General features: G+C 45.3%; 1 protein-coding gene across 1 annotated transcript; it reads right to left on the reverse strand.

Moving 5' to 3' along the window:
• Positions 1-1,579: 1,579 nt before the first annotated feature.
• Positions 1,580-23,895, reverse strand: LOC309355285 (cathepsin D-like). Its single transcript, XM_081886019.1, has 9 exons — positions 23,745-23,895; positions 17,051-17,201; positions 16,524-16,647; positions 13,917-14,035; positions 11,218-11,417; positions 9,047-9,175; positions 5,456-5,651; positions 4,478-4,576; positions 1,580-3,602 (listed from the first exon to the last, which is right to left on the reverse strand). The coding sequence occupies exons 1-9, from the start codon at positions 23,804-23,806 to the stop codon at positions 3,348-3,350; spliced, it is 1,335 nt and encodes a 444-aa protein (XP_081742145.1). The 5' UTR covers positions 23,807-23,895; the 3' UTR covers positions 1,580-3,347.
• Between the last annotated feature and the right edge of the window lie 1,010 nt (positions 23,896-24,905).

Consider the following 24,905-nt stretch of genomic DNA (forward strand, 5'->3'; position numbering starts at 1 on the left):
TATCTATACTCCATGCAGGCAATCCTCCTTCTATAAGGGCTTCTAAGCCAGAGGTCAGCACCATGCCTTGTGGTTGCAAACTCCCTTAAAATTTGCAATATCTATGATACTGGTTTAAATTAGTTTTAAGTAGCAATTCCCTCTCTGCCAGGAATCATGGGAAATGTAGTCCTGTGGCGTTGGTGGTGCAGAGCAGGGATCTCTAATGGAAAATTCTTGGCACACTCACCAAGCCACAGTTCCCATGGTTTTTTGGCGGAGGAAGCTGTGGCATAAAACCAAAATAAAAGATAGTTTAGTATAGTTATACCCTTACTGGGGTGTTCAGAGATCTAAATATTTTGTTTTGGGACCACAGGAGCCAACTGTGAGTATAGTGGAAGGAACTGCTCCACTATTTAGAATGTGCTCCAATATCCACCTCCTGTCCTCATTATTAAAACTAACCCCACTCTGTTAAGCTTCCCCTTTTTTAGAAATCAAAAAACATTTTATTTTATCACTGCATTTATAGCCCACCTTTTTCTGCAAGGAGCTCAAGGTGGCACAAACACTTTCCTCACTCTCCCTTTTATTCTCACAACAACCCACTGTAGAAGGTTAGGCAGAAAGACAATGACTGGCCCAATATCACTCAGTGGACTTCATGGCTGAGCAGGGATATAAACCCTGGTCTCCCAGGTCCTAGTCCAGCACTGGCTTTTGCTTGTCAGCTATACAACATCTGCACCCTTTGAATTCACATTCTTTGCTCGAACTTTCAGAGTATATTTTGCTCCCCAATCCCCTTTTGCCACTCCCATCACCCTTCCCCCCCCACCAAAAACAAAAACCAAAATTGTGTGATACAAAGGACGGTCCCTGCCCCCATCATTGATGTCAGTCTTCCTCCTTTCAAGCTTGGCGTGCTGTGCAGTTATTATTTAGCCAATTTCCAAAACAAGTGTCAATTATTCTAATTAAACTTGGGAGCCCCTGCGTCTAGTGCACCGAGTGAATTGTCGGGAGCGCTGGGGAGAGCTGTCTTGTATGGCTGTCAGGCACTGCAGGGACCCACCTGGTATTACAAGACAGCAGCGAAGAGATGCTTTCCGGTGATCAAACAGGGTCTCGCAGAACAAACGAGGCTGTTTAACATGCTGGTATGCGCGTGCGTCCAACTGACAGGGTTTTAAAAACCTCTCTCTTTACCTCATCATCTCTCGCTGTGCCTTTGGGGGCTTTTCAGCTGCTTTTCTTTGCGCAAGGAATAACAGGCAGCCACTGCCACTTTGCAAAAGGCGACCCAGAAGATGTTTCTTCCTGCAACTGCCACGTGATCAAGGGGCTGGCCCTAAATATTGTACTGCTGTCCTCCTGAATGGCTGCACCCCCTTCATCGATGTCCCGGAAAACAGTTACCTCCCTCCCCTCCTCCAAGCTACTGTGTAGGTTGTTTGTGCAGTTTGGCTGCCCCTGAGCATATCAATTCACCCTTGTAAGAGCGTATGTCTGAATATAGTATAGCATTATGTGGATTAGACACGGACACACACAGTTGCCAGCCAGGACTTTTCAGTAATCCAAGACAAAACAGGACTTCTTAAACAAAGGGCGTTTATTTGCGGGGCTGGGAAACAGAACAAGAACACAACTAGAAACATTAGGAAACAAACACAAAAGCTTAGTAGGCTAACTTGGCTAGAAGAACTCTGACTTTGCTTGGGACGTGAGATGCTATGTCAGGGCAAGAGTCTTAAAAGTTGCAAGAATTCTTAAGAACGTTATCAGTCCCCTTGGGAAGTGCACACTGATGTCATGGAGAAACAAGCCGCCCTGCTTGTCCTTCTGTAATGTCCAGAAGGACTTGCCACCAACTCCACATGGATCATCCTCTCCATCGTGCTATGAGCCACTTACGGGTCTGGTCCACGCATTCCCAGCAGCTGTGGAAGCGAGGCATGGGAACTTTATAATGGAGCGGCTGAGATTCAGGGGGCAAATACTGATGGATGTTGCGGCCAGGATAGGCTGGCATGCCACAGCAAGTGGGGGCCTGGGAGGAGTGCTGCAGTACTCAGTGAGAGAGTGAAAGCCTCTCTCCCTCCCCTCATCAGTCCCTAGTGCTGCTCCTGGCAAAGCAAATCCAAGCACCCTCCTATGTTAGGTGAGCTTTGATCCTAAGCATAAGCATTTCATATTAATTTCAAAATGCACAAGGGCTTATGAACCATTCTCATGAAGGAGAAAGGAAGGCATTACCCACAAGAGCAGCCTTCCCCAAGGTGATGCCATCCAGATGTTTTGGGCTACATCTCCCATCAGCCTCCACCAGCATTATTAACCCTTTCTGTCCTGTAAGACTCTGTAGCGGCATTTCAAGCGTCTGAAACGATGGTGGCTTTTAAAATAATTTTTATATTGATGTGTTATTTCCTTCCAGACTTTATTCTTTTATGAATAAATATTACAGTTGCAGCATTGCAATATTTGCACTACTCATATTACAAATGTTAATATTTCAGGAGCAAGAACACTAATACTGAATCCTTATTGGTCACTGCTAAATCAGTGCTAAAGAAAGCAAAGCAATTTTGTGTGTGTGCGCGCGCGCACACACAATCGTCTCCAGTACAGTTCCCAAGGGTAGCATTGCTAATTGCACAAAATTAGATTTTCTGTGAATATGCATGTAGGATACTTGTTTGCACATGCATGCATACAGACGCACTCGCAGATCTGGTAACACAGTCCTGATAACCGAGATCTCTTTTTCGGTAGGCATGCCGGAGGCTGAATCTGGGACCTTCTGAGCACAAAGCACAAAGCCTGTGCTATGGGCTCAGAATGTTACATCACCTTAAATATCCAAGGGTGACTCATCAAGCCGTGAGCTATCAAGTCACATGAAGAAAGCATTATCCCCCACCAGCTTGTTGATCCCATTGTCTGAGGCTGTCCTGCTTGCTGTAGCAAACAGGACTCTAAAAGCTGCAATCCCAGCCATACTTCCTTGGAAGAAAGTCCCTCTGACATCACCGGAATTACTTCTGAGTAGACATGCATAGGATCAGCAAGCTGGGGAGGAGGATGGAAGAGGAGAACTCGGTGGGAGAAGCCCTGCACACTTGATATACACAGCAATGTATTTGAAGTTCAAAGGGGACTTTCTAAGGTGCATCATCTTTTCCTCTGCCACCATGATTAGAAACTTGTGTTGTTGTTTTTTTAAAAAGGAGCTGTTCTGAGAAATAGGGCGACTGCAAATCCCATGCTGTGGAACCCCACCCCTGCTGCTATGCAAATACACACACCCCACTTCTCAACCCTGCTGCGTTCCTGAGTTCAGCACTTGGAACACTGGACAGCTAACATCCGGAGGTTGTGGTGGCTGCAGCTGGAGTTGTGCCCTGTGGAGCTGGTGTAGCTGCTACTGCGGCTGTAGTTGCACCGCATATGGTTTGTTTGGAGACAGCTAAGCCAACTTGGTCATTATCTCGGTCAAAGACTGAGTAAAAGCGCCGGAGGAAAACGTCACCCAGGATCCAGAGTGGTCCGGTGGGCTTAGGGATGTCAAGACTCATGAAGCCGCTGAGGCAGACAGTCACTCCTCCTTGGGTTATCTGTGAAGATGGGAGGGAAATAGCACAGTTCAATGAGAGGCCGTCGCAGGAGGCTTACAGGCTTTTAGAGACTTTAGGCAATGCCACTATAGTCCTTTCCGCTGAGTAATTGTCAGTTTGAATATTTCCCCTTTCCCCCATTTTTCTATCTTAAATTCAATTCCCCACACCTCTGCATTATTTAAAGAAAGATCCTCATGAAAATTCATTAGCATTTAGTGGAAATTTCTCCCTATATTCATAGAATCGTAGAATAGTAGATTTGGAAGGGACCCTGAGGATCATCTAGTCCAATGCCCAGCAATGTGCAGCTATTCTCATTTTTGCATGGAAATTCCCCCAACACACACATTTTTGCAAGCAATTTAGCTTGTAATGCATTTTTAAAAAATGTTATTTTCATGAACATGTGCATTTTTATGCTCACTTTCCCCGAATGTAGACATTTATGTATGTATTATTTGGATGGAGAATTGCAGATTTTGAAAGACAGCTGTGTTTGGTCTGCATATTGTCTCAAGAAGTGCAAATTAGGGAGTTGTGTATTAAAATGCTAACCAAATTCCTCCCCCACCTATACTCCTGAACAAGGTGTGGGCTCACTCTCACTCAGGAATTCTGAGGAACATAGGAAGCTACCTTATACCGAGCCTGACCCATGGGTTCACTTGGCCAGTATTCTCCAGTCGGACTGACTGTCACTGCCTAGGGTCTAAGGCCCCATCTGCATTATACACTTAATGCACCATCATACCACTTTAGAGTCATAGAGTCACAGAATTGTAAAGTTTGATTGGATCCCAAGGATCATCTTAACCAACCCTCTGCTAAAGCCATCACCATTTCCTCAAAGGTCTTGTGTTGGCCTCTCTTACCTGAAGAACGTAGTCCTTTGGTGTCAGAGCGAAGGGCTTTCCACCAAGATGAAAAGTCACGTTTGGTAGCTCAGGAAGTTTACTGCAATCTATTGCATACTGTGGTGGGGAAAGGGAGAGTGCCATGAGGAAGGGAAGGGGAAGAGACTGGACAGCCATTCTTCTCTTAACACACCTCTTCTATGCTAGGGCATTTACCCCAAACTCCACTCACTCCCACCACCGCGTTTTGCCAGAAGTTGAAGGTACTAGACTCCACGGCAGATGAGGAGCTGTCTCTGAAAATGGCATCCTTGGGATTGCATCTTCTCTCCTTAGCCAAATGCAGTGTGCTGCATCATCACAGGGCGACCTTCCCTGCCATTGGCAGTCAGTGATGTGGAGCAAAGGAGGGAACCCCACAGTTTGATGCTGTTCCTTGTCAAATAACCTCCCCGCAAAAAAACAAGAAAGAACGCTCAACAAACACCAGGCATAGTCTGACCTCCATGCTAAGCTTTGTGCAAGCAAATCAGGATGAATGATAAAAAAACAGGTGGTCAGGAAGAGCCCCAGGGTCGGGGAAGGAAGGCAGGTTTTGGCCTCACTGCAAAGCTGGCCTCTTAAGTGCAGGACTTTAAGGTGAAAATACTGTAATAAGATTTCCAATTCATATGGAAGAAAGCAAAAGAATGTTGGGTATACCATTGGAATAGAAACAAAGTCTGCTTCCCGCCTCTGCTGACTTTGGTCACTGAAAATGGTCCAGCATAAACTCACTCCTTCAGGTGCACAACCCTAGCCTGAGTTCTGCTTCCTGGTCACATTCGAGTATGATGGGATATCACACCGACAGATTGACAGCAGAGAGAATAAGCCAATGAAACCAGAACCAAGGGGTGGATTTGTTAATTTGGAAGGCTCTGCATGGAGGTTTTCTTGTTGTTGTTGTTTTGGATGGGTCATTCAAGGATCCGAGACACGTTGCCTCTTCCTTACCTGTCCTCCCATGATATGTTCAGCCCCAATGGCCTTCTGCAACTCTTTGATTTCATCACTAGACCCTGTGATAAGAGAAGTGCCAGTGTCCACAATGCCTTGGCAACTGTCCTTGCACAACTTCGTTGAATTGTCCTTGTCAAACAGCCTCCACGGCCAACATTTTTCACTCTTAGATTGCTTCTCCACAGTTATCCTACACAGAAGGGAAACGAAAGTGGTTGGCAGCCTTTATTCACGGTGTTTTGGAGGCCTGATGAGAGTTGAGAGGACACATCTGTGGCCAGACAACCAGAAGCTAGTGAGCAGGAGGACTCTGACCACCAAACTCATACACACCGCTGAAAGAGCTTGGGATTGGCAGTTTAAGATCTAGTTCTCACCAACAGCAGATGAAGGGGATGAACCTTTGTCTGGGCTGTTCCTCTTTCTTCTTTACACACACAAATTGAATAAATAAACCTCCGCACCAAGAAAACTAGCATATCAGGCAGGGAGTCTTGTTAGGGACCTGAGTCCTTGGGTTTTGTTTTGTTTTTTGCACTGATCCCCCTGCATAAAAATTGCGTGGGCTGTTTCTCTCTATACTGTTACAGTTAAAGACCTCTTAACAGGCCTGGAAAATCCTAGGAACTACTGTAGCTGATCTCACGTAGCTATAGTTCCCAGCACTCTTAACAAACTACAGTTCTCAAGGTTCTTCATGACTGTTAAAAGTGGTCTAAGAGTGCTTTAAATGTAGGATATGGATGTGGCCTAAGACCTGAACCACCCACTGTTTTAATTTGCCCATCTGCAAAATCTGGGTCATGGGCCTGTGTCCCCAGTTTGTTTTGGACCTAGCAGTGTCCTTGATGTCAGGTTTCCAGAGATTGACTTTTCCCTGAAGGTGCTGCGTGGATTGATTGGAATTTTCCGCTTCCACTCAGCACATCTTTATTTTTATTTATTCATTGAAAACATTTGATTTCCCATCTTTCAGCTTTTTTGCCTCCAGGGCAACTTACAATAAAAACCCCCCTCCACAACAATAACAGAAATAATATCCAAGAGAACACGCATAGTACAAAAATAGCAGAAACCTCAGGAAACAGGAGCAAGTACTGTATATCGGAAAGTTGGTTGAAAATGCACCAGCACTGCCCTCTTGTGGTTAGTGGTGTTCTTGCAAAACAAACAACCTATTTAATATCTTTAAAAAACCCTGGACCATTAGCAATGTTGGTAACATATGGAACTCCAGTCCGGTGTTACACAAAAACTCAAAGCTCATGGTTTATAGCTGAGGCTCTGGAAATTGTTTTATACTGGTTGTTAGATTTCAATAATGCAGAGCTGATTTCTTGCATTTTTGAAATTTAATTTTATATTTTATTGTAATATTATGCTTTTTTTGGCTGCCTTGGGAGGATGTAAATCAGAACAATGGCTTGCAAATTACACACACACACACACACACACACACACACACACTGATGTGGGGTGAACTCTTTTGCTAGATACTCATACTCTACTATGGTGAGAATACCAAATCTTTATATTGCTAGATTTCTAGTCCACCTTCCCTCCAGGTAGCTCAGGCAGTACAGATGATTCCCCTTCTCACACACATGTTACCACTGCAGCAACTCTGCAAGGCAGACTAGGCTGTGAGATAGTGACTGGCTGGTCCAAAGTCATCCAGTGAGCTTCATGACTAAAGTGGGGATTCGAACCCTGGTCACTGAGATCTTAGCCTGATATTCTAATGGCTGCACCATGGTGGCTTTGACCTCGTCAGGGGAAACCAAAAAGGCCATGTACATCCGGTGAAGACATCCCCACCCACTCTCTGATGTGAACAACACCATGCTAATGCAGCTTGAAATGCAGTGGGCGGGAAAATGCCCTCATCGCATTGCAAGTCCCTAATGTGAACATATCCTTAATCAGCACGACTGCTCTGTAAAGTGGTTGTCTGGAAAAGCCAGAATGCGATTCAGGTTTAGGGCGAGATCCTATATCTGAATTACACCAGCCCAGCATCCTTAAGGCAGTCTTCCCCAATTGGTGTCTGCAAAAAGTTTAGGACTACAACTCCCATCAGCTCCAGCACTGGCTGATGGGAATTGTAGTCCAAAACATCTGCCAGGCTCCAGGTTGGCAAAGGCTGTGTATCTCCACTGGCAGAGATGAAGCCACGCCAGCAGAACTCCCCAGATGGGCTGGCGGAAAACTCCACCAGGATAACTGCAACTTGGCATCACTGAGAGGAAAGGACTGCTGTACCCAAGAGGCCAGAGGGTAGAGTGTTTCCTGTATTAGGCTTCACATTTATTCTTTAAACACAAACATTTCTCATAGATGGCAAATAGAGATATGTGGCCTTGCTTAGAACATCTTTTTCAGGTGGGGGGTATTGCAGTCATGCTGAATAATGGAAATGCAATTATATATTTACTGTTAGGACATTAATTTGGATGGATGCAAGCCTGAATTATCTTATCAAACTCCCAAGCAGCTAAATCTGCCATTTTAGACACTGATGCCACCGAGGAAGGCTGTAAGGTTGAAATATGTTTGACAATTATAACTATTATTCACTGATGACTTGAAGTACTATTCTCTAGGTCTACACCCAAGTACCATCAGCAAAAGTGTTTTGTTCACTGCACATTCAGGATGTCAATATTTTTTTAAAATTAATGGTTTGTTGTTTGAATTTTTAAACACTGGTTGTTTTAAATAAAGCAGGAGTTGATTTCTGGTTTATTTGTCTTCTGGAATCTATATTGGCGGCAGCAGGCATGGCTTGGGGGGCAGAGTGTTTGTGTGGCTACAATCAAAAGTGGATAGAAAAAAACCTTCAACTCTTCGTGCAAAATTTTATATTCTGAGAGGACTTCTAGTTTATATATCTGGAACATATTTTCAAAAAATATTTTGTTTGTTTGTTTAGGAAATGTCTTTGGAGTTCAGCAACTCCAAGAATATCTCTGCCCAAAATAAATAAATCCAAATTCGGATTTGGTATACCATCGTGCTTATTAATTGCCATGTGCCAAAGACTGGAAACCTATATTTGGTGTTAACTATCCAACCTGGGCAACTTTAGAATATACGTATACAGCATCTGTGGTGGATTGGACAATATTAGGACCAAAATATTTGAAAATGTGGGAGACCCTTGAAACAATTAAGTCGGTTAGAAAGAAATGGAATATAATGTCTAATAAAAATAAAATTGATCCACATTCGCATGCTAAATTGACCTTGCGGGGAAACCCAGTTATAAAATTGGACAGTTCAATAATGCACAGCAGAGGCTGGTCCACTGGGGCAAGAGTGGCACTTTACCCAGCAACCTCACCCAGCCTTCACTTGCCAGTGCAGGGGGTGGCAGCATTGCCTGTCCGCTTCTTCCTTCTTAGTCTCAGTCTTGCCACGCAACAGAAGACTTTCTTATTCCAGTATGTGTTCTAAGGTAGCGTTCAGTTCTATGGCGGCTTTTAATTGTTTTGTTTTTATGTGCGCCATCTTGGAAATGTGAATGATTAAGCGATACATAAATCTATCCCAGAAACAGATCAGGAAATAAATGGCGGCACTCACTTGTCTATCTTGATCTGCCAGTAAGCCTTACGTGACACTGGGATGTAGTGGAGCTTCCCTTCGTAGGCATCGTGGTTGATATCTCCGAAAACCACTTCGCCACCGTTGTTTTCGTAGCCGCTCTCAGTGCTAGGAGAAGAATCAGAAGGGTCAAAAGGTGCTTCTTCTGAGGAGCAACAATGGGTATGTGTGTGGAGCAGGCAAGCAAGAGGAAAGGAAATTTTATTTACTTAACAAAACTTGTGAGCCACCTAACGGGGCGGTGGGGGACCCTCACACCTCTAAGTGGTTGAATAAACATTGGCATAAATGTATAGATTGCCTCTGGGCAACTTAAGTCCACATTCATACCTTGAAAGCACTATGATACCACCTGAAACAGTCATAGCTTCCCCCAAGGAATTCTGGGAGCTGAGGATTGCCAGGAGACCCCTGTTCCCTTCATGCAGCTACAGTTCTCAGAGTGGTTCAAAGGGAACACGTGGAATTGCAAACAATAACTCAAATCCATGACGTTCTTTTAATCTTGTTCCTTTTATAAGCTTCACCTGCCGATTTCTGCGTGTTGAATTTCTGTTAAAGGGTACAGGAGCAGGTCAGGCCATCCCAACCCCTGGTCAGTTGGCAACCCTGCCTCATGGACAATGGACTCTGATGAGCAATGGCTGCTCCATGCTCCTCTAACATGTCACATCCATCATTGGGTGGGGTCTCAAAGGGACAGTTTGAATCTGAACAAACTGTGGTTTGAGTTTTAGTGCTGACTCTGACTGAGAAAGGTTTCTGAGAGGCTCTTGGCTGGCAGAAATAGCTGTTTAAGATCTTGAACTTGAGGGTATGGACCGACACTGCTTTGGGGCTAGGAATGATTGACCATGGCCTCCGGGTAGAGTAGCCACCTGGCCTGCTTGTTCATCACCTACTGAACCTGTATAGCTGTAAATACGGTACATAGGAAGCTGCCATACTGAGTCAGAGCAATGGCTAAACATGCTCAGTATTGTCTCTAGGAACCAGGAGCAGCTACCCAAAGTTTCAGACAAGAGCTCTGCTTGGAAATGCTAGCAATTGAACTTGGGACTTTTTGGGTTCTCCAATTGTTCAACAGCAAGGACACTACCAAAACAATGTTATTTTCCAGTACTCTGTCACCAAAAAGAAGCAGACCCAGTAAAGATGTCATGTTACATGAAACACCAGAGTGATGGAACCACCTGCCATTAGATGAGGAACAACCGAAAATGCACAGAAAATATCCGCATCATCCCACTCATGTATCTATAATGTGTGACGGTATCCACCCAGAATATATACATGGCAGGACATACTGAACTCCACCTGGCAATCAACATTCTCTTTAATTGTATTGTATACACAGAGGCATTTCAGAATCCTAAACCAGTCTTTGTGAGTCACTGAAAAGAAGAATGTTATGCCAACTGGAAAACTGACAGCCCATATTCCTGCATAAAAAGATGTCACCCAGAGCTACCCTGCTGCAACAAGATGACTCATCGGCTCAAAGTACCTCTTAATAGCTTACTTAGGCCAGAGGTTGCCAACCTTTTTGGGCCAGTGGATGCATTTGGAATTCTGATAATTCAGTGCCAGTCACAAAATGGCTGCCATGGGGTGTGTCAAGTAAGACAAAATGGTGGCCACATTTAGAAGAGCAAAAAGGAGCAGGCATGTTCCCCACCCCCTGTCAATGTGGAAAAGGCACCAACATTGGTCACCACTGTGCTTGCTAAGCGAAGCTCTTTGTTCTTCTCTTCTGTTGAGAATGGAGAGAGTGTGCCTAATCCTAACATCCAATGAAATGTGAGCATATTTTTGAGGGCATGTTCAGTGTAGGAAAGACTAAGTCAATGCAAACAGCAGCTGAGAAGGAAAAGCAAATAGTTTCTCATGCACTGTAAATTTTTGCCCTTGAAGATGGTTTGGAGACTTCAGTTGGTCCAGAATAGGGCAGCAAGATTAATTGGGACTCGATGGTTTGATCCTATTATGCCAGAGCTTCGTTAACAGCTACATTAGTCATGCCAATTAATTCCAACGAGTCTACTCTGATTGTGGCTAACATTGGATGCATCTCTAAAGGGATGCATTGGGACTTGGGAAGGGTAAGACTGAGATGAGAGAAAGGAGGAGGTAACATGAAGGATTCCTACTTGCAGAGGTGGAAGGAGAATACGTTCTTCTTAAGCAGCTTATTCTTCATCATGTTATCAAAGGGTGGGGTGATATTGTTGACTGAGATGCTGGGATACCCCAGCCCCATGATGCCATCAAACTTTGCAGCTACAAAAACCAAACCTGGCAGATCTGTAGCCTCGGCAAATGTCTGGTTCTGAATGCTTAAGTTGCCAATCTGAGGAGAGAGAAGGTAAGCATCATGTCTTCTGCTCCATCGACCAGATACTCACATATCTCTGAATTAGAAAAACCTGATACCCACTACAACACTCAGTTTTGAAGGACCAAGGCTTTAGCATCCTCTTGCTGCATCTTTAAGCCTAGAGCTCTGTCCCTGAATACCTGTGTGGTGTCACCTGTCTTTCTTCCTTCAGATCCAGTACTTACTTTCTAGTAGAAGAGAAACTGGGATTCAGCTGTAGCTGGGTTGAGATGTAACAGGAGACAGTAGTTTCCCACTATGTGAATGAATCATGGCAAGCCATTGGGTTGTGTGCTCCCCCTCCTTCTCTTTCATGAACCAGAGGAAGAGATCAGAAATTATAATCTGGTAAACTATAGTGAAGGTAAGCCAGGATCAAACTGCAGTTTCAGATGTTGGCATGTTCCGAAACATAGTTTAAGCAAACCACAGTTCCTCTCTCCAAATGCAGAGGAAACTATCTTGAAATATGCTCTGCTCTTAGGATTTGCTTAGGCAATATCACAAAGTGCTACATTCATGTAATGATGCCATATATATATATATATATATAAATTGCCATGATGAATGTCTGAATAATTTTAATTAAGGCTCATAGCCACTGCAAGATTTTTAGTTGATTAGTCATGTAACTTTGTAATCCATCAATATAATTTAAATAAGTTTGCCTATTTTCAAAACATCTCTCAAAGTGCCTTCTGGAGGATGTTGGAGTAGTAAGCCTTAGACAATTTACAGTTTAACAAACAGAAGCTGTCAGAGGTTACACTGGAAGGAAAGCCTATCTCACTTTTCTCATGCCTTCCAAAGGTAAACACAAACACTTCAGACTCATCCTCAGTAATGAATCAGCTAAAGCCCATTGGTCATGAGCAGCCCTCAGCGGGGCCGGCTTGGATGCCCAAGATGTCCTGGGCATAGTAATAGTAATAATAATAAGTAATAGTAATAATAATAATAATAATAATTTATTTCTACCCTGCCTATCTGGCTGGGTTTCCCCAGCCACTCTGGTCGGCTTTCAACAGAACATTAAAAACCGAACAAAACTTCAAACATTAAAAACTTCCCTAAACAGGGCTGCCTTCAGAAAGCCATGGCTTGGTGATACAGCATCTGCATTGCATGCAGGTTTGATCCCTGGCATCTCCAGGTAGGCCTGAGATTATCTGAGATTAGCCCTAGAGAGCCACTATCAATCAGCATAGATAATAATGAGGTGGGCCAATGTGTGACCAGGCGCACCAACTCTATAGGGCCGGGGAGTCTTTGTCCTCCTCAGTATCTGTTGGCAAGGGGCCAGGCCCCCTCAGTGTTGAGAGGGTGGAGGAAGACGAGTTCAGTGCTGAGTGCAGCACAGGCTTCTCCTGAGCACGAGAGAGGAGGAGCCAGTGGCCACTGAAGCCAGGCTGTGCTTGGCTCCACACTTCGTCTCCCCTGATGATGTGACGTCATGCATGCATCGTGCATCACACACACATGACGTCCCATATGTGCAACACGTGTTGGGCGCCCTCAACCTTGGGCGCAAGGTTGTGCCTCTGGGTCTGACTCAGCATAAGGCAGCTTCCCAAGTTCCCTTGCATTTACAGTGATGCATGTTTAGTAGGTAGTGAAGGGGCCTGGCAGCTGGCCACTCCACCCGGTAGGCCACAGACAACCAGTTCTTAAGCCTTTGTTTACATGTATGCGCAGCAAAGTCAAAATGCTTTCAGCCTCACTCAGAGATTTAGGGTGTAATCCCTGTACCAGAGTTATGGAAAGCTGAAGGGCTACAGGATTTGGCGGAAGCCCAGTTATGCCCATGGTACTTGAGAGGCATTGCTGGCACACAAAAATGCACTCGCCACACAGAAGGTACACAGAGGCCTAAGCCATGGTGAGCTTTTCAAGAACGCTATGAAAACCTAGTTGGTTGTGTCAGCCTTACAGTTATTCAGGGGTAAAGGATAAAGGCTGTGTGGGTTTTTGTGGTTTTTTTAAATGTCATTCACGATACTCAAAAGGCAAAAATAGACGCAGTGATTTACTGGGATCAGGGGCCAGAATACAGACACTGTCCCTGGATAACAACAACAACAACACAACAGCTGGAACCTTCATATATGTATATAACATTTTAAAACATTAGTCTCTTCATCACTTTCACAACCAAAGGGCCATGGTCTCCACCATTTAATAAAAAGGAGTGCAAATTTCCCAGGCACAACTCCCTCTCTCTCTTAGAAGCTATCACAGAGGTGTGTGTACTTGTGGGCCGATGCTGGTGATTCGGTGTGAAGGAAAATACACCCTGCATGCTTGGGTGCTTTCCCCCATCCTCCATCCCCTCCCCATCATAACTTCCAGGGCTGACCTGGCACTGAAGTCACGTTCTGAAGGTAAATCATACAGAAATCTTCCCTCCCCCACTGGTTAAGCTTATTCTGCCTCTTGGAGAAGAACCCAGGCATCTGAGCCCCCTGTACTCACCCTCAGAACATCCTCGCTCAAGAATCCTTTGAGACTCCCGCTTCCATAGTGAATGGCAAATTTGGCTTTGTTGGCCTTGTGAGTCAAGGAGAAAAAGCCCCGGTAGTGACTGTGTACCCCTGAGGAGAGAGAAAGCAGCTGTCTGTGTGGTGGCAGGATAGGGGTTGGTTTCAACTCTAGTGCTTCTAGCTCCCAGGAACATTTTATTTAAAATATTGTTGTTATTACCATCATCATCAAAGCTTATGGTTTCCTTAGCAGCAGCTACCTTACAGGTGACACTGTCCTGTTACCATTCAACAATTGCGCAATCTTTTCTTGAGATCAAGAAGAGTATAAAGGCCTTCCTCCCTAAGGCTGCACAGCAAGGATGGGGAATCTCAGGTCAAGTGAGGCCAACTAGGGATACTTGTGCTGCCTGTCAGTCTGTTATTCCCCAAGCCTCCACCTGACATCATCTGGTGTCAGGTGTGAGGTAAGCAAAGCCAGGGTTGCAAAGGAACGACAGGGAGCCTTAGAGTTATGATGCTCTGGTGGTTCATCTGCAAGTGGGGTTGGGCACCTTTTAAAGTGGGTACCAAATGCCTAGCCTCACCGGAATCACTTCCACCCAGGAATTCAACCTGCAGCTGCCAAGGTTCCTGCTGAAAGCCCAAATGCAAGCCTTGCTTTTGGCAGGAATCTTTGGCTTGAATTTGAGCTAGGGCTTACAAGGGGCGAGCCAGTGCAGCAGAAGTTTGAATTCAACCCAGGAGTGCCAAGGAAGATTAGCGCACTCCCGATTCTTCCTTTGAAGCAGAATTGCTTGATGTGGTATGATGTCAGGTGACTGGCAGCTGGCCGGCACAGCCCTCTGGCCAAAAATAGCCAGTGGAGGGTGGGGCAGTGGCCACATCCACATCCTCACTCGGGCTCTAGAACACTGGTAACGGCAACACTTTGAGGAGAGGGTGAAGCGTAGCCTAACACCAACTTCACCCATAACCCTTACAATGGGCTGCCAGCAAGTTCTCTTGTCTCAGATGGAACCAGTGTAGGGCCATATAAATCTTATATCAGCCTCTCAAGTCATCCACAACAGGGGCCTGGTTGGCATCTCTTGGGAGGCTAGATTTGGCCCCGGAACCTCATTACTATCTCTGACCCTAGTATTTTTCTGTTTATTTATTTAGGGAACCGTCATTTGGTGCAAGACACTCAGGACAGTGTTTATTCTGGGCTGCTTCCAGAATACTTCTTTCAATTTCCCATTGTTCCAGTCTTAAATTCGGTTCTATACATTTCTGCAGCCATTTGCAATGTTTAGAAAAACAAAACATCCACATGAAAATAATTCAGCATTTTAGTGCAAAGGTCTCCTAAATAACCACCTATTTGTACGTGGTATTGATTCATGTGCACATTTCTGTACAGTAAGCATTTTTCCAAATATAATGCACCTGAATATGTTGTGTGTGTGTGTGTGTATTTCCCCCTATCATACGTTTTTTGTAAACACTGTTTGGTGGGAGAGTTGCATCACAACATTTGGAGAAATGGAAATTTTGAAAGGATGGCTCTGTTTCAGTTCTCATATTGTTTCAGAAAGGGCAGATTTGACCGATTGGCTTCAAATGCGAACTGAATCAGATTTCTCCCCCATCCCTCTTCCAGGCTGATGCCCTGAGCACGAATAAGCCATTACTCTTCTCCTGGAAGCGACAAGGAGAATTGTAACTGACTTTCCACACTACCATGGGTACAGTATCGTTTTCTGTGTGTTTCTGCTGCTATGCTACATCCCCACCACTAGTGGGCATTGTGACAGAGCAGCTGTGCGTGAATAAAGAGAAGATTCAGTTCGCCTGAGTGATTTCAAGCTATATATAAATAGGTACTTATATCGCTGATTAATTTAGCACTGAAAGCTCATTTATGTAAGTGTGATTGTGCATTGCTACCCAAGAAATATATATATTTTTAAAAGTTTGTTTTTGATCAGAAGTGCATATGGGAAGTGTTTAATTAGAAGGAAAATGTTTGTAATGACAGCTTTTCATTGTTTTAAAATTAGCGTTATAGTGTTACAGCACTGTAAAACTCTTCTGTTTAAGCAATATTTTCCCAATATTTGATATTTTTATAAAACGGGTTGGAAGTGGGTAATTGGCTGGGGGAAAACATCTTGGCAAGACGACATGTTTTCTTTTGATAAAAATAGCATTGTAGTAGCTGCATTCACACATCACGGTGAACCTTGATTGCGAAGATGCTCCCTCTTTGCTCCTTTGCTAGCAGAAGGGATAGCAAAACAAACCATAAATCCTAGTTTGAACAGAAAACAAAGCCAAGCATCAATGGTTTGCCAGTGTTGCTCGTGTTACAGGAGGAGCAACTATGCAATGCAGGAATCTTTTGCCTGACGTAGGGCTTGAAGCCATGAGCCTGAGATTTAAGAGTCTCATGCGCTACTGACTGAGCTACAAGGCAACAAGAATGTTGTATAGTTGTGTTTTCAGGTTTTTATCAGCTGTTTGTTATGCTTGGTTTTAGTGTTTTGTTGCTCTTGTGGGTTTGCTTGGGGTCACTTTTGTGAGGAAAGCCAATAAGAATAAAAAATAAACTTACAGCATGCTAGGTGAAACAGGCAACATTTGGAGGAGGGCACCCACAAATTGGACGAACCAGTATCAAAGACAACATTGAAGCACTGTTCTGGGGTTCCAATGCAGACCTGTCCATAGTATTGTGCCTAGGGTAGAATGGGGAAGGAAGGGGTCAACACAGAATTCCCAAAATGGCCTCCCATTTCCCAGGGCTGGTGCCAGGTTTGACAGGGGGGCTGTACAAGGTGCCATCAATCCTAGTTTCTGTCCATACCCTAGGGAAGGTGAGTGGGCACTACTGGGGGTTGTTCCACTAGGGCAAATGGGACATTGCTCCCCCCACAAGCTCGGCCTACCCCCACCATTTGGGGGGTCTGGGGGCACGGCCCATCAGCTTCCTCCCCCTCAGAAATCAGCAGAGAGGAAAATGGGGATAAAACTAGAATCAATTGGTGTCTGTCAGGCGCTTTGCTTCTGCCTCCTGTTGGGCTCCCTGCCTTCTGCCCTTCCTGTCCCAATGGGCACCATCTGCCACTCGTGGGCACTTACATCCATGTAGTTGTGCAGGCGTTGGCGGGCGACAGAACCTTCTTCCGAGGATGACCCAGACCTGACTCTTCCTCGTCTTAACAAGTCAGCGATGGGGAGGCCTGAGCGGCCAAACCGGCTTCGGACTGAGGGGAACTTCTGCAACGGGATCCTGCCAAGGAGAAGAAAATAAGCAAAGGAGAGTTGTCAGGAGGAATGCATTATGAGGACCAGCCCTTTCATTAGACCAGGGATAGGCAACCTAAGGCCCATGGGTTGGATGCGGCCTAATCGCCTTCTCAATCTGGCCCGCGAACAGTCCAGGAATCAGTGTGTTTTTACATGAGTAGAATGTGTGCTTTTATTTAAAATGCATCTCTGGGTTATTTGTGGGGCATAGGAATTTGTTCATATTCCCCCCCCCAAAAAAATATAGTCCAGCCCACCACATGGTCTGAGGGAAGGTGGACCGGCCCACAGCTGAAAAAGATTGCTGACCCCTGTGTTAGACAGTGAGGTGGCTGCCTCAGGCAGCAGGTTTTAGGTGCAGTGAAAGGGAAACCAAGTCTTTTGTTTACTACTATTATTTAAATATTGTATTGGTGCTGCCAGGGCCCTCAAATTCGTGCTTGTGGGATTTTCAGGTGCCAAAATAACCCTACATTTCAAGCACTGTTATGGCTTCCAGTGAAGAATCCTGGAAATTGTTAAGGGTGCTGACCCTCCCAGACCTAGAATGCCCAGTACCCTTAACAAACTACAGTTCCCAAGGTTCTCCATGACTCCATGGTGTAAGAGTGGATTAAATGCATGGTGTGGATGTGACCTCAGTTACACAAACTTAAGGCTTCGTTGCAGTGAAGTACAGGAGCTAAGTGCTCAAATTACAGGGAGAGAGGGACCTTTTTCCCCTTACTGTTTTGTCTCAGACCCTAATTATTGTTTTTAGAAGACTATGGGGGCTAAAATGTGAAGGAGTTAGTTGAGGAGGGAGGCTTATAGATTTAATTATGGGACAATTTTCCTGCATAATGTTCCAGTATGCACTTGAATCACTTTTGCAAAATACCAACCACCTGGAGGCATCTGAGATTTGCACAAGTAAAGTGGATTAAAGCGCTCTATTGCCCTAGTGCAACAAATCCATTTTGGTTTTGGTTTAGGAAAGTGATGTGAACATGTATTGAAACACGTAGAAAGGACAAATGAATAATGGGAAGACATATAAAAACCCTGCTAGCAAATCAAGACGAATGCAGGATGAATATTCAGTGTTGTATAATTGCCTGGTGAAATCAGAACTACTCAAGCAAGTTTTGACATGGGATGCTTCCAGATTGTTGTTATGTTCTGGTGGGATTCAGTCACATACTGGCAAATTCTCAATGCCCAGTTATAGTTGATTGGGAGGTCTTGCACAACAAACCCGCTTCCCCAAAATATCAAACTTTTTGCCATAATGAAAGTGACAGGGAAATGTGGGAAATTACAATCAAATACTGTATAACTAGCAATCATAGGGCTAGTTAATGCATGAAGGGGTTAAGACCGCAGAATTGCTATATTCAGCTGCTAGGTCATCCCCCTCACATGGGAAAAGAGCAAACATTGTGAACTCTCTGAAATGCATGAGCTTGCTCGCTACAAGCTCAGACCGCATGCTTAGAGCTATTTCACTATATTTTGTACCCCAAGATTCCTGCCTGTGTTCACTTGCTGCTGTATGGATAGATTCATGAACCTGACCTTTGGAATGTTGTAGGTAAAGCATTTTAAAATTTACTAAGGTGTATGGTCTGATCAACTCTAAGCGGGATAGAAATGTGGAAGCTCTGGTAGTGGACAGGATATTAAAAGGTTTAACACTGTAAATTCCCACGCTACACTATTGCTTGCTTTTGTGCCTTTTTAAACACTGCCGGGGGCTTTTTCTTGCTGGAGAGTATGTTTAGCCCTGAGCTTTGGATCTAGGGATCTGGCCAAGTATTTCATGAATTACCCTACACTAGTGAACTATAACTATTCCCCCCTTGCCCCGCCCCCACAGGAAAAGTGTGGGATAACAATTGCTTTGATGCAATGTCATCTAACCACACCATCAACAAATGGTAATGAATCATCATTAATCAGCCAATGTCATCTGCAAGCAAGTCAGGATGAATGCTCAATAAACAGGTGGCCTGGAAATGCCCCATGTCTAACCACCATGTAAGCTTTGTGCTGGCAAATCTGGATGAATGCTGAATATAAATGCTGAATATAAAGGTCACCGGGAGGAGCTGAGGCTGATGGGACTTTTAGTCCAACAACATTTGGAGAGCCACACAGGTCCGTCTGTCCTCCCCCTCCCCCTCCCCCATTTCCTGTGGTGGGTAGTTGGTGGTGAGGAAGCACTTGGCCAAACAAAAACAGACTTCAGACACTAGCTATGGGGCCCAGGTCTAGGATGCCTGGGTTTATTTGGGAAAGGAATGGAATTAATTATTTGGGAAAGGAGGGGGGTGTTTGCAATTTTTGTGCAAACTTGTGTCATAGGCCTGTGCTCTGAGTCCTTTAAAAACATACAACAGCCCTGTTGGACTCCAGCTACCATCAGCCCCAGCCAGCATGGGCAAGGAGGGCTGCCCATACCACACATCTCAAGCACTTTTACACTATTTTACAGCTTCCTCCAAATAATTCTGGGAAGTGTAGTTTGTTAAGGGTGTAAAGAGTGGTTAGGAGACCCCCTCGCAGAGCTATGACTCCCAACACCTTTAACAATTTCCGATATTATTGGGGGGAGGGGGAGCCATGACTGTTCAAGTGGCATAAGAGTGCTTTAAGTAAATGATGTGGGATATGGCCTGGTCCAGCAACACTGGGAGGGTCACAAGTTCTGCATTCCTGCATTTAAGAATGGCCCTGGGTTATTTTAGAAGGGAGAGGGTGTCTATGGGGTGACAGCAGTACTGAGCCAGAAACTGGTAGGGCACGTAAAATGGCCCCTTTTTTTTCATAGCCACACTAGTGCAAATAATATTAATAATAATAATAATAATAAACCCCTGCTCTTCCAAAAGCACGCAGAGCAAAATATAGTACTGTAGAATCCTATTTCTGTGACTGGCAGAAGTTGGCGAAAATTTTGCTGGCTCATTATCAACCTCAATAAAGTTCTATTTTACACACACACACACACACACACACACACACACACACACTGTATATGTCTGTCTTCAAAAAAAACTAGAAGACAAATAAAGAGCTGCCAGATCTCTGCGTTCAGGACAGGGCAGGTAAGAGTCATGCAGAGCATAACGCCCACCAAGTTCTTCCAGGATAATCCCATTTTCTTGCCAGGGAAAACTCCCCACCCACTGGGTTCCAGGTAGTCATCTGAGCCCTATGCAAAAGAGGGAGCTGATCCCTGCCATGTGGTTATGGAAGAGGCAGGGAAGCACATCTTCTCCAGGGGCTGCCTCCTGCCAGCTCTGATTTCAATCCCAGGTGAAGGGCTGGCCTCACTGCCCCAGCGCACATGTCCTGCCCTGCCTGTTGATGAGCAGCGCAGCATATCTGTAATTATCTCCCTTGCCCAACCCTCCTACCTGCAGCTGGGTGATGGCCAAGTATCGGTGTCATAATTACAGGGGCCTTCTTAACGAGGGCTGCTCTCAGGTGTTTTGTTTTGCTCTTTGGCTAATGTATTCCTACATGGGCTGGGAAGCGGAAGGATGTTGGCTCAGCAGAACGGAGCACTGAGCGTTGAGGCCGAGCACCTTGCGCAGACAGGAAGTGTGTGCTAGGTAAAGGTTTGGTGTGACATCATGCAACTCCCACTGTCAAACTGATAACCTGAAACTCCCCACTCAGAAAACAATGTGCTTGTGCCTCGGTAAGAGGGGTGCCAACTTCTCTGTTTGTAGTATAATCCGCCTCTGTTGCTCCTGAGCCTTTGACAACGCAGTGCAGTGGTTAGAGTGCTGGACCTAGGACCACCTGCGTTACCAGGGTTCTTATTCCCAGTCAGCCATGAAGCTCCCTGGGTCACCTTAGTCTTGGTCAGCCTAACCCACCTTGCAAGGTTGTCATGGGGACAAAATGGGTGGGGCAGGGCAGAATGATGCGTGTCACCTTGAGCTCCTTGAAGGAAAGGTGGGATTTAAAATTTGACAGGCAGACGCTCGCAAGCAATAACATTTAGCTCTGTACCCAGAAAAAGCTTCAGTGGCTGGTTTCCACACATCAACATACTGTTAAAGGCAGAGGAGCATGTCACTTGGCAACCTCACTCAGACTGGCAACGCTAGGGGATCCTCCAGTGACCTATTTATTTGGCTTGCTCTCTGGTTTGTTTGCACAATGCTTATGAGGGGGTTTAAGACTGCCTCCTGTTTTTATTGAGCATTCATTCTAATTTGTTTACAGGGCGTTTATATGGCAATCAGCATTCATTCTGCAGAGCCTTTAATCTACTTATTATGTGCCTGAATCCCTCCAGCAGAATACCGGCAGTCTGGAGGCACCCTTAGAAAACCAACATCATGGGAAGTCCTGCACTAATCCAGTCCTCTCCTGGACTGGACCCTCCAATATCCCTGAGGTCTTGCTAGGGACAGACACAAGTTCAAAAGGCAACGTTTCTCCAGGTATGGAGCTGGAGCATGAGGAAAGCTTCTCCTGTTGAATTTTTGCCTGTAATTCAGCACAGCAGTCTTCAGGAGGGCAAAAGGGTGTGGGAACCTTGTTTTCAGCATAACCTTGCCTGCCACTATCATTTAATCCAAACCTTTATTCCTGAGAATCCTGGAGTTCTAAGCCTGGCTCTTAATGTTGCTGCTGCATTTCACAAGGTCTTCCTCCTTTCACAAAACAACCTGCCTTCTTTCTCCCTCATCACCTCTCAGGGGCCCATCGCCCTCTGCTTCAACCCGCTGGTTTGCAATCCCAAGAGATTTCTGATCTTCCATTCTAACCATAGTCCCTTCTCCCTTCCCAGTCTGTAGTGGAAAACCATAGTGAGTCGCTCTTCTCTTGCACAAGAACATAGGAATCTGACTGATACTAAGCCAGGCCATTGGTCCATCTAGCTGGGTACTGACTGGCAGAGGCTCTCCAGGCTGGGGACCAGGGATGCCAACTTGAATAAAATATTTGGGATGTGTGTGCCAGATAAACCCTGCCTCCAATCCTAGCAACAGAGGTACCTAGTGCTGGTGAAGGTTTATTCCCCTACCCCCCTTTTTATCCCCCAAATAGCTCTATAAGGGTGACTGGTGATTGGTCCTTGGCTACTCTGAATTATTAAAGCTAAAAGGGACTTGAATCTAACTCTTCAAAATCCCCAAATTTCTATGCACCTTGTTGCCTCCTCCCCATCCCTCCTGCCTAAAATCAACGAGGGTTGGCTGCAAAATTGTGCATTTGCCTGCTTGGGCATGTTTTTTAGGACCCACCTTAATTCTGCAACAGTAAGTTGTCTTAAATTGCTTTTAAATATTTTGATTGTTGTAACCTGCTCTGGGACCTTGGGGTAAAGGGTGAATTAACAACAACAGCAACCTATGCTGGCTGTTTAGCTGTGATAATCAACATTCATTCATTCATTCATTCATTCATTCATTCATTCATTCAACAACAGCAACAACAATGGGTGTGGAGCTTTACCCTCCAAGTCATCTGAATTAGGTGCTCCTAGTTTAATTTTTAGAAATGATAATCAACTGGGAACTGCTTCCTCACTTGTTGTAATAGAACTCCGTAAACCTGCCCAGTTTGCGCTCTCTCTCTCTCTCTCTCTCTCTCTCTCTCCTCCAATCACAAGGAACAATGTAGGAGGTTTTTGCCCAATCCCAGCTCTCTTGCCATCGAGCAACCTTTTTATAAGTTTGTTTACAGGGCTTGTCGGGAAGTCCGAACATGGAAAAGAAGGAAAGGTAGCAATGCCCATCAACTCTGGTATCAAATATTTTATTGTGGGGGCTGAGGGGACCTAAGCCTCTAGGAGTTGGTGCCTATGCTGAGGACATTCCCAGACCTAACTGGAGGTGCCAGGAATTGAACCTGGAACATCCCCATGCAAGAAGAAGAAGAGCTGTAGCTCTGCAGTAGAGCACCTGCTTTGCATGCAGAAGGTCCCAGGTTCAATTCCTGGCATCTCCAGGCTGTGCTGGGAGAGGGGCTCTGAAACTCCGGAGAGCGACTGCCAGGCAGTGAACACAATACTGAGCTAGGTGGACCAATTGTCTGACCCAGGGCTCGTCCACACTTCCGCTAGTGCTGTGCCTAGAAAGTGCAGGTCTGAGCAGCTTTCCTCCTGCCCTACTCCTTTCCAAGGGAGAGCCCACTCTTTAGTGATAAATCAGAACAAATGGCAATCTGGGGAAAACCCAAATTGCCATTTGCTCCGATTGCACCCTAAAGATTCCCCCAGGGGAAGCAGTGGGGAAAGAGTAGTGCGGATAAGCCCTCAGTATACCACAGCTCCCTATGTTCTACTAAAACTGAGCTGTCTCTTTGCCTTCCACTAGACTATACGCCTCTTTCAGGAAACTCAAGCTACCCATTGCACCAGCTGATGCTTAAAATTAAGCGGTGTTGTCCCATCATCTCCTGGAGGTCTAGCATCCCTGACCCACTCAAAACTGTCGCTCCACATAGGGATTCTAGCTACTGGAATACCCCACTAACCTCTCCCACCATGGAGCTTAAGAAACATCTTGCTTTCTCTCACCTCATGAGCCCTTGAGCCCCAACCGCCAGCAGCAGTAGCATGACACAGAACCGGCCTCCCATCTTCAGCTGGTCCTTTTGCAACCTCCAGCGGTGTTTCCTTCTGTCTTGGAGGCACCCGGTTTACTTGTCTCAGTGGTGGACTAGATGTATATCTAGACCGGCTGGGTAGCAGCACGGTGAGTGCCTCGCCCATTGGTCTCAGGAATGCTAGCTGTAGATCCTGATTGGTTAAGAAGGCAGTTATTTCCTGCAATTATTGGGGTTCGTGGTTCCAATAGGTTCATCCTGCAATTATTCCATGCACTCATGGAGACAAATTGTTCTGACTGGCTAAGAGCACCTGGGATGAGGGTTTCACCTGAAGGAGGAGGAATGTTGGATTTCTAGGGTTCAGAATCTGATTTGCTGTGTGGGAGAAGTCACCTCCTGGGTAGTTTGTGGGCTTCTGTTGATGATTGGCTGACATCCCCAGTGGTTCAGCTCTTCATAGACTGGGAAATCTTAAGATAGAGCAACAAAATAGCCCCCAAAGTCATCAAACAGGCAGGGCAGTTGTGGGCATCTTCCTTGTGGTTCTCATTAATTACATACCCCATCATTTGGTCTCAGTGGGGCAGAGCTTGGAAATTCCCCTTTTCCCCCTTGGTCATGGATTTGGAAAACCTTTTTTAAAAACACATATCAGCCCCAACATTCCCCTCTGATTTGCCTCACACTGAGGAGAAGCAGCCAAAAGGAGTCCAAGTCCATGCAATCATCCTTTTAGAGTTGGGGGGAAAGCACCTGAGCTCAGGCTGAAGTGTCAGGACCTGCCCTTAAAGACAAACCAGAAATGATGGTGTGATTCATAAGAGCAGTCCTGAAAAAGCAGAATTGATCAGGTTGGAGTGAAAGGATTGCAGTGCAGACCTTACCTGCCAACTTAATGGAGCAGCGCTGTGAGAACTGCACTTGCTGCTGTAGCACTGCTTTGCCAAGCAGGCCAGAACCAGGACTGCCTTGGAAGTAATGGCTTTTTCATTGGATGAACAGGCAGCTGTCTGAATCTTTTGTTTAAATAATCTCCACAGGCCAGAAGATGTTCTAGCCACATGGCAACCTTCCTCTGCCAATGTCTCTGAAATCTCACTCGCCCTTCCCCATGTTTTCTCTCTCTAAA

Source organism: Podarcis melisellensis (genome assembly GCF_964234715.1).
Source record: "Podarcis melisellensis genome assembly, chromosome: 13".
Lineage (NCBI taxonomy): Eukaryota > Metazoa > Chordata > Lepidosauria > Squamata > Lacertidae > Podarcis > Podarcis melisellensis.

Excerpts from the sequence above, each read along its gene's own strand:
- LOC309355285 (XM_081886019.1), bottom strand. The coding sequence starts at position 23,806 with ATGGGAGGCCGGTTCTGTGTCATGCTACTGCTGCTGGCGGTTGGGGCT. Across the intron at positions 14,036-16,523 it reads CCTGTTTCACCTAGCATGCT|GGGTACACAGTCACTACCGG; the intron begins GTAAGTTTATTT and ends CTCTCTCCTCAG. Across the intron at positions 5,652-9,046 it reads TGGCAGATCAAGATAGACAA|GATAACTGTGGAGAAGCAAT; the intron begins GTGAGTGCCGCC and ends CCTTCTGTGTAG.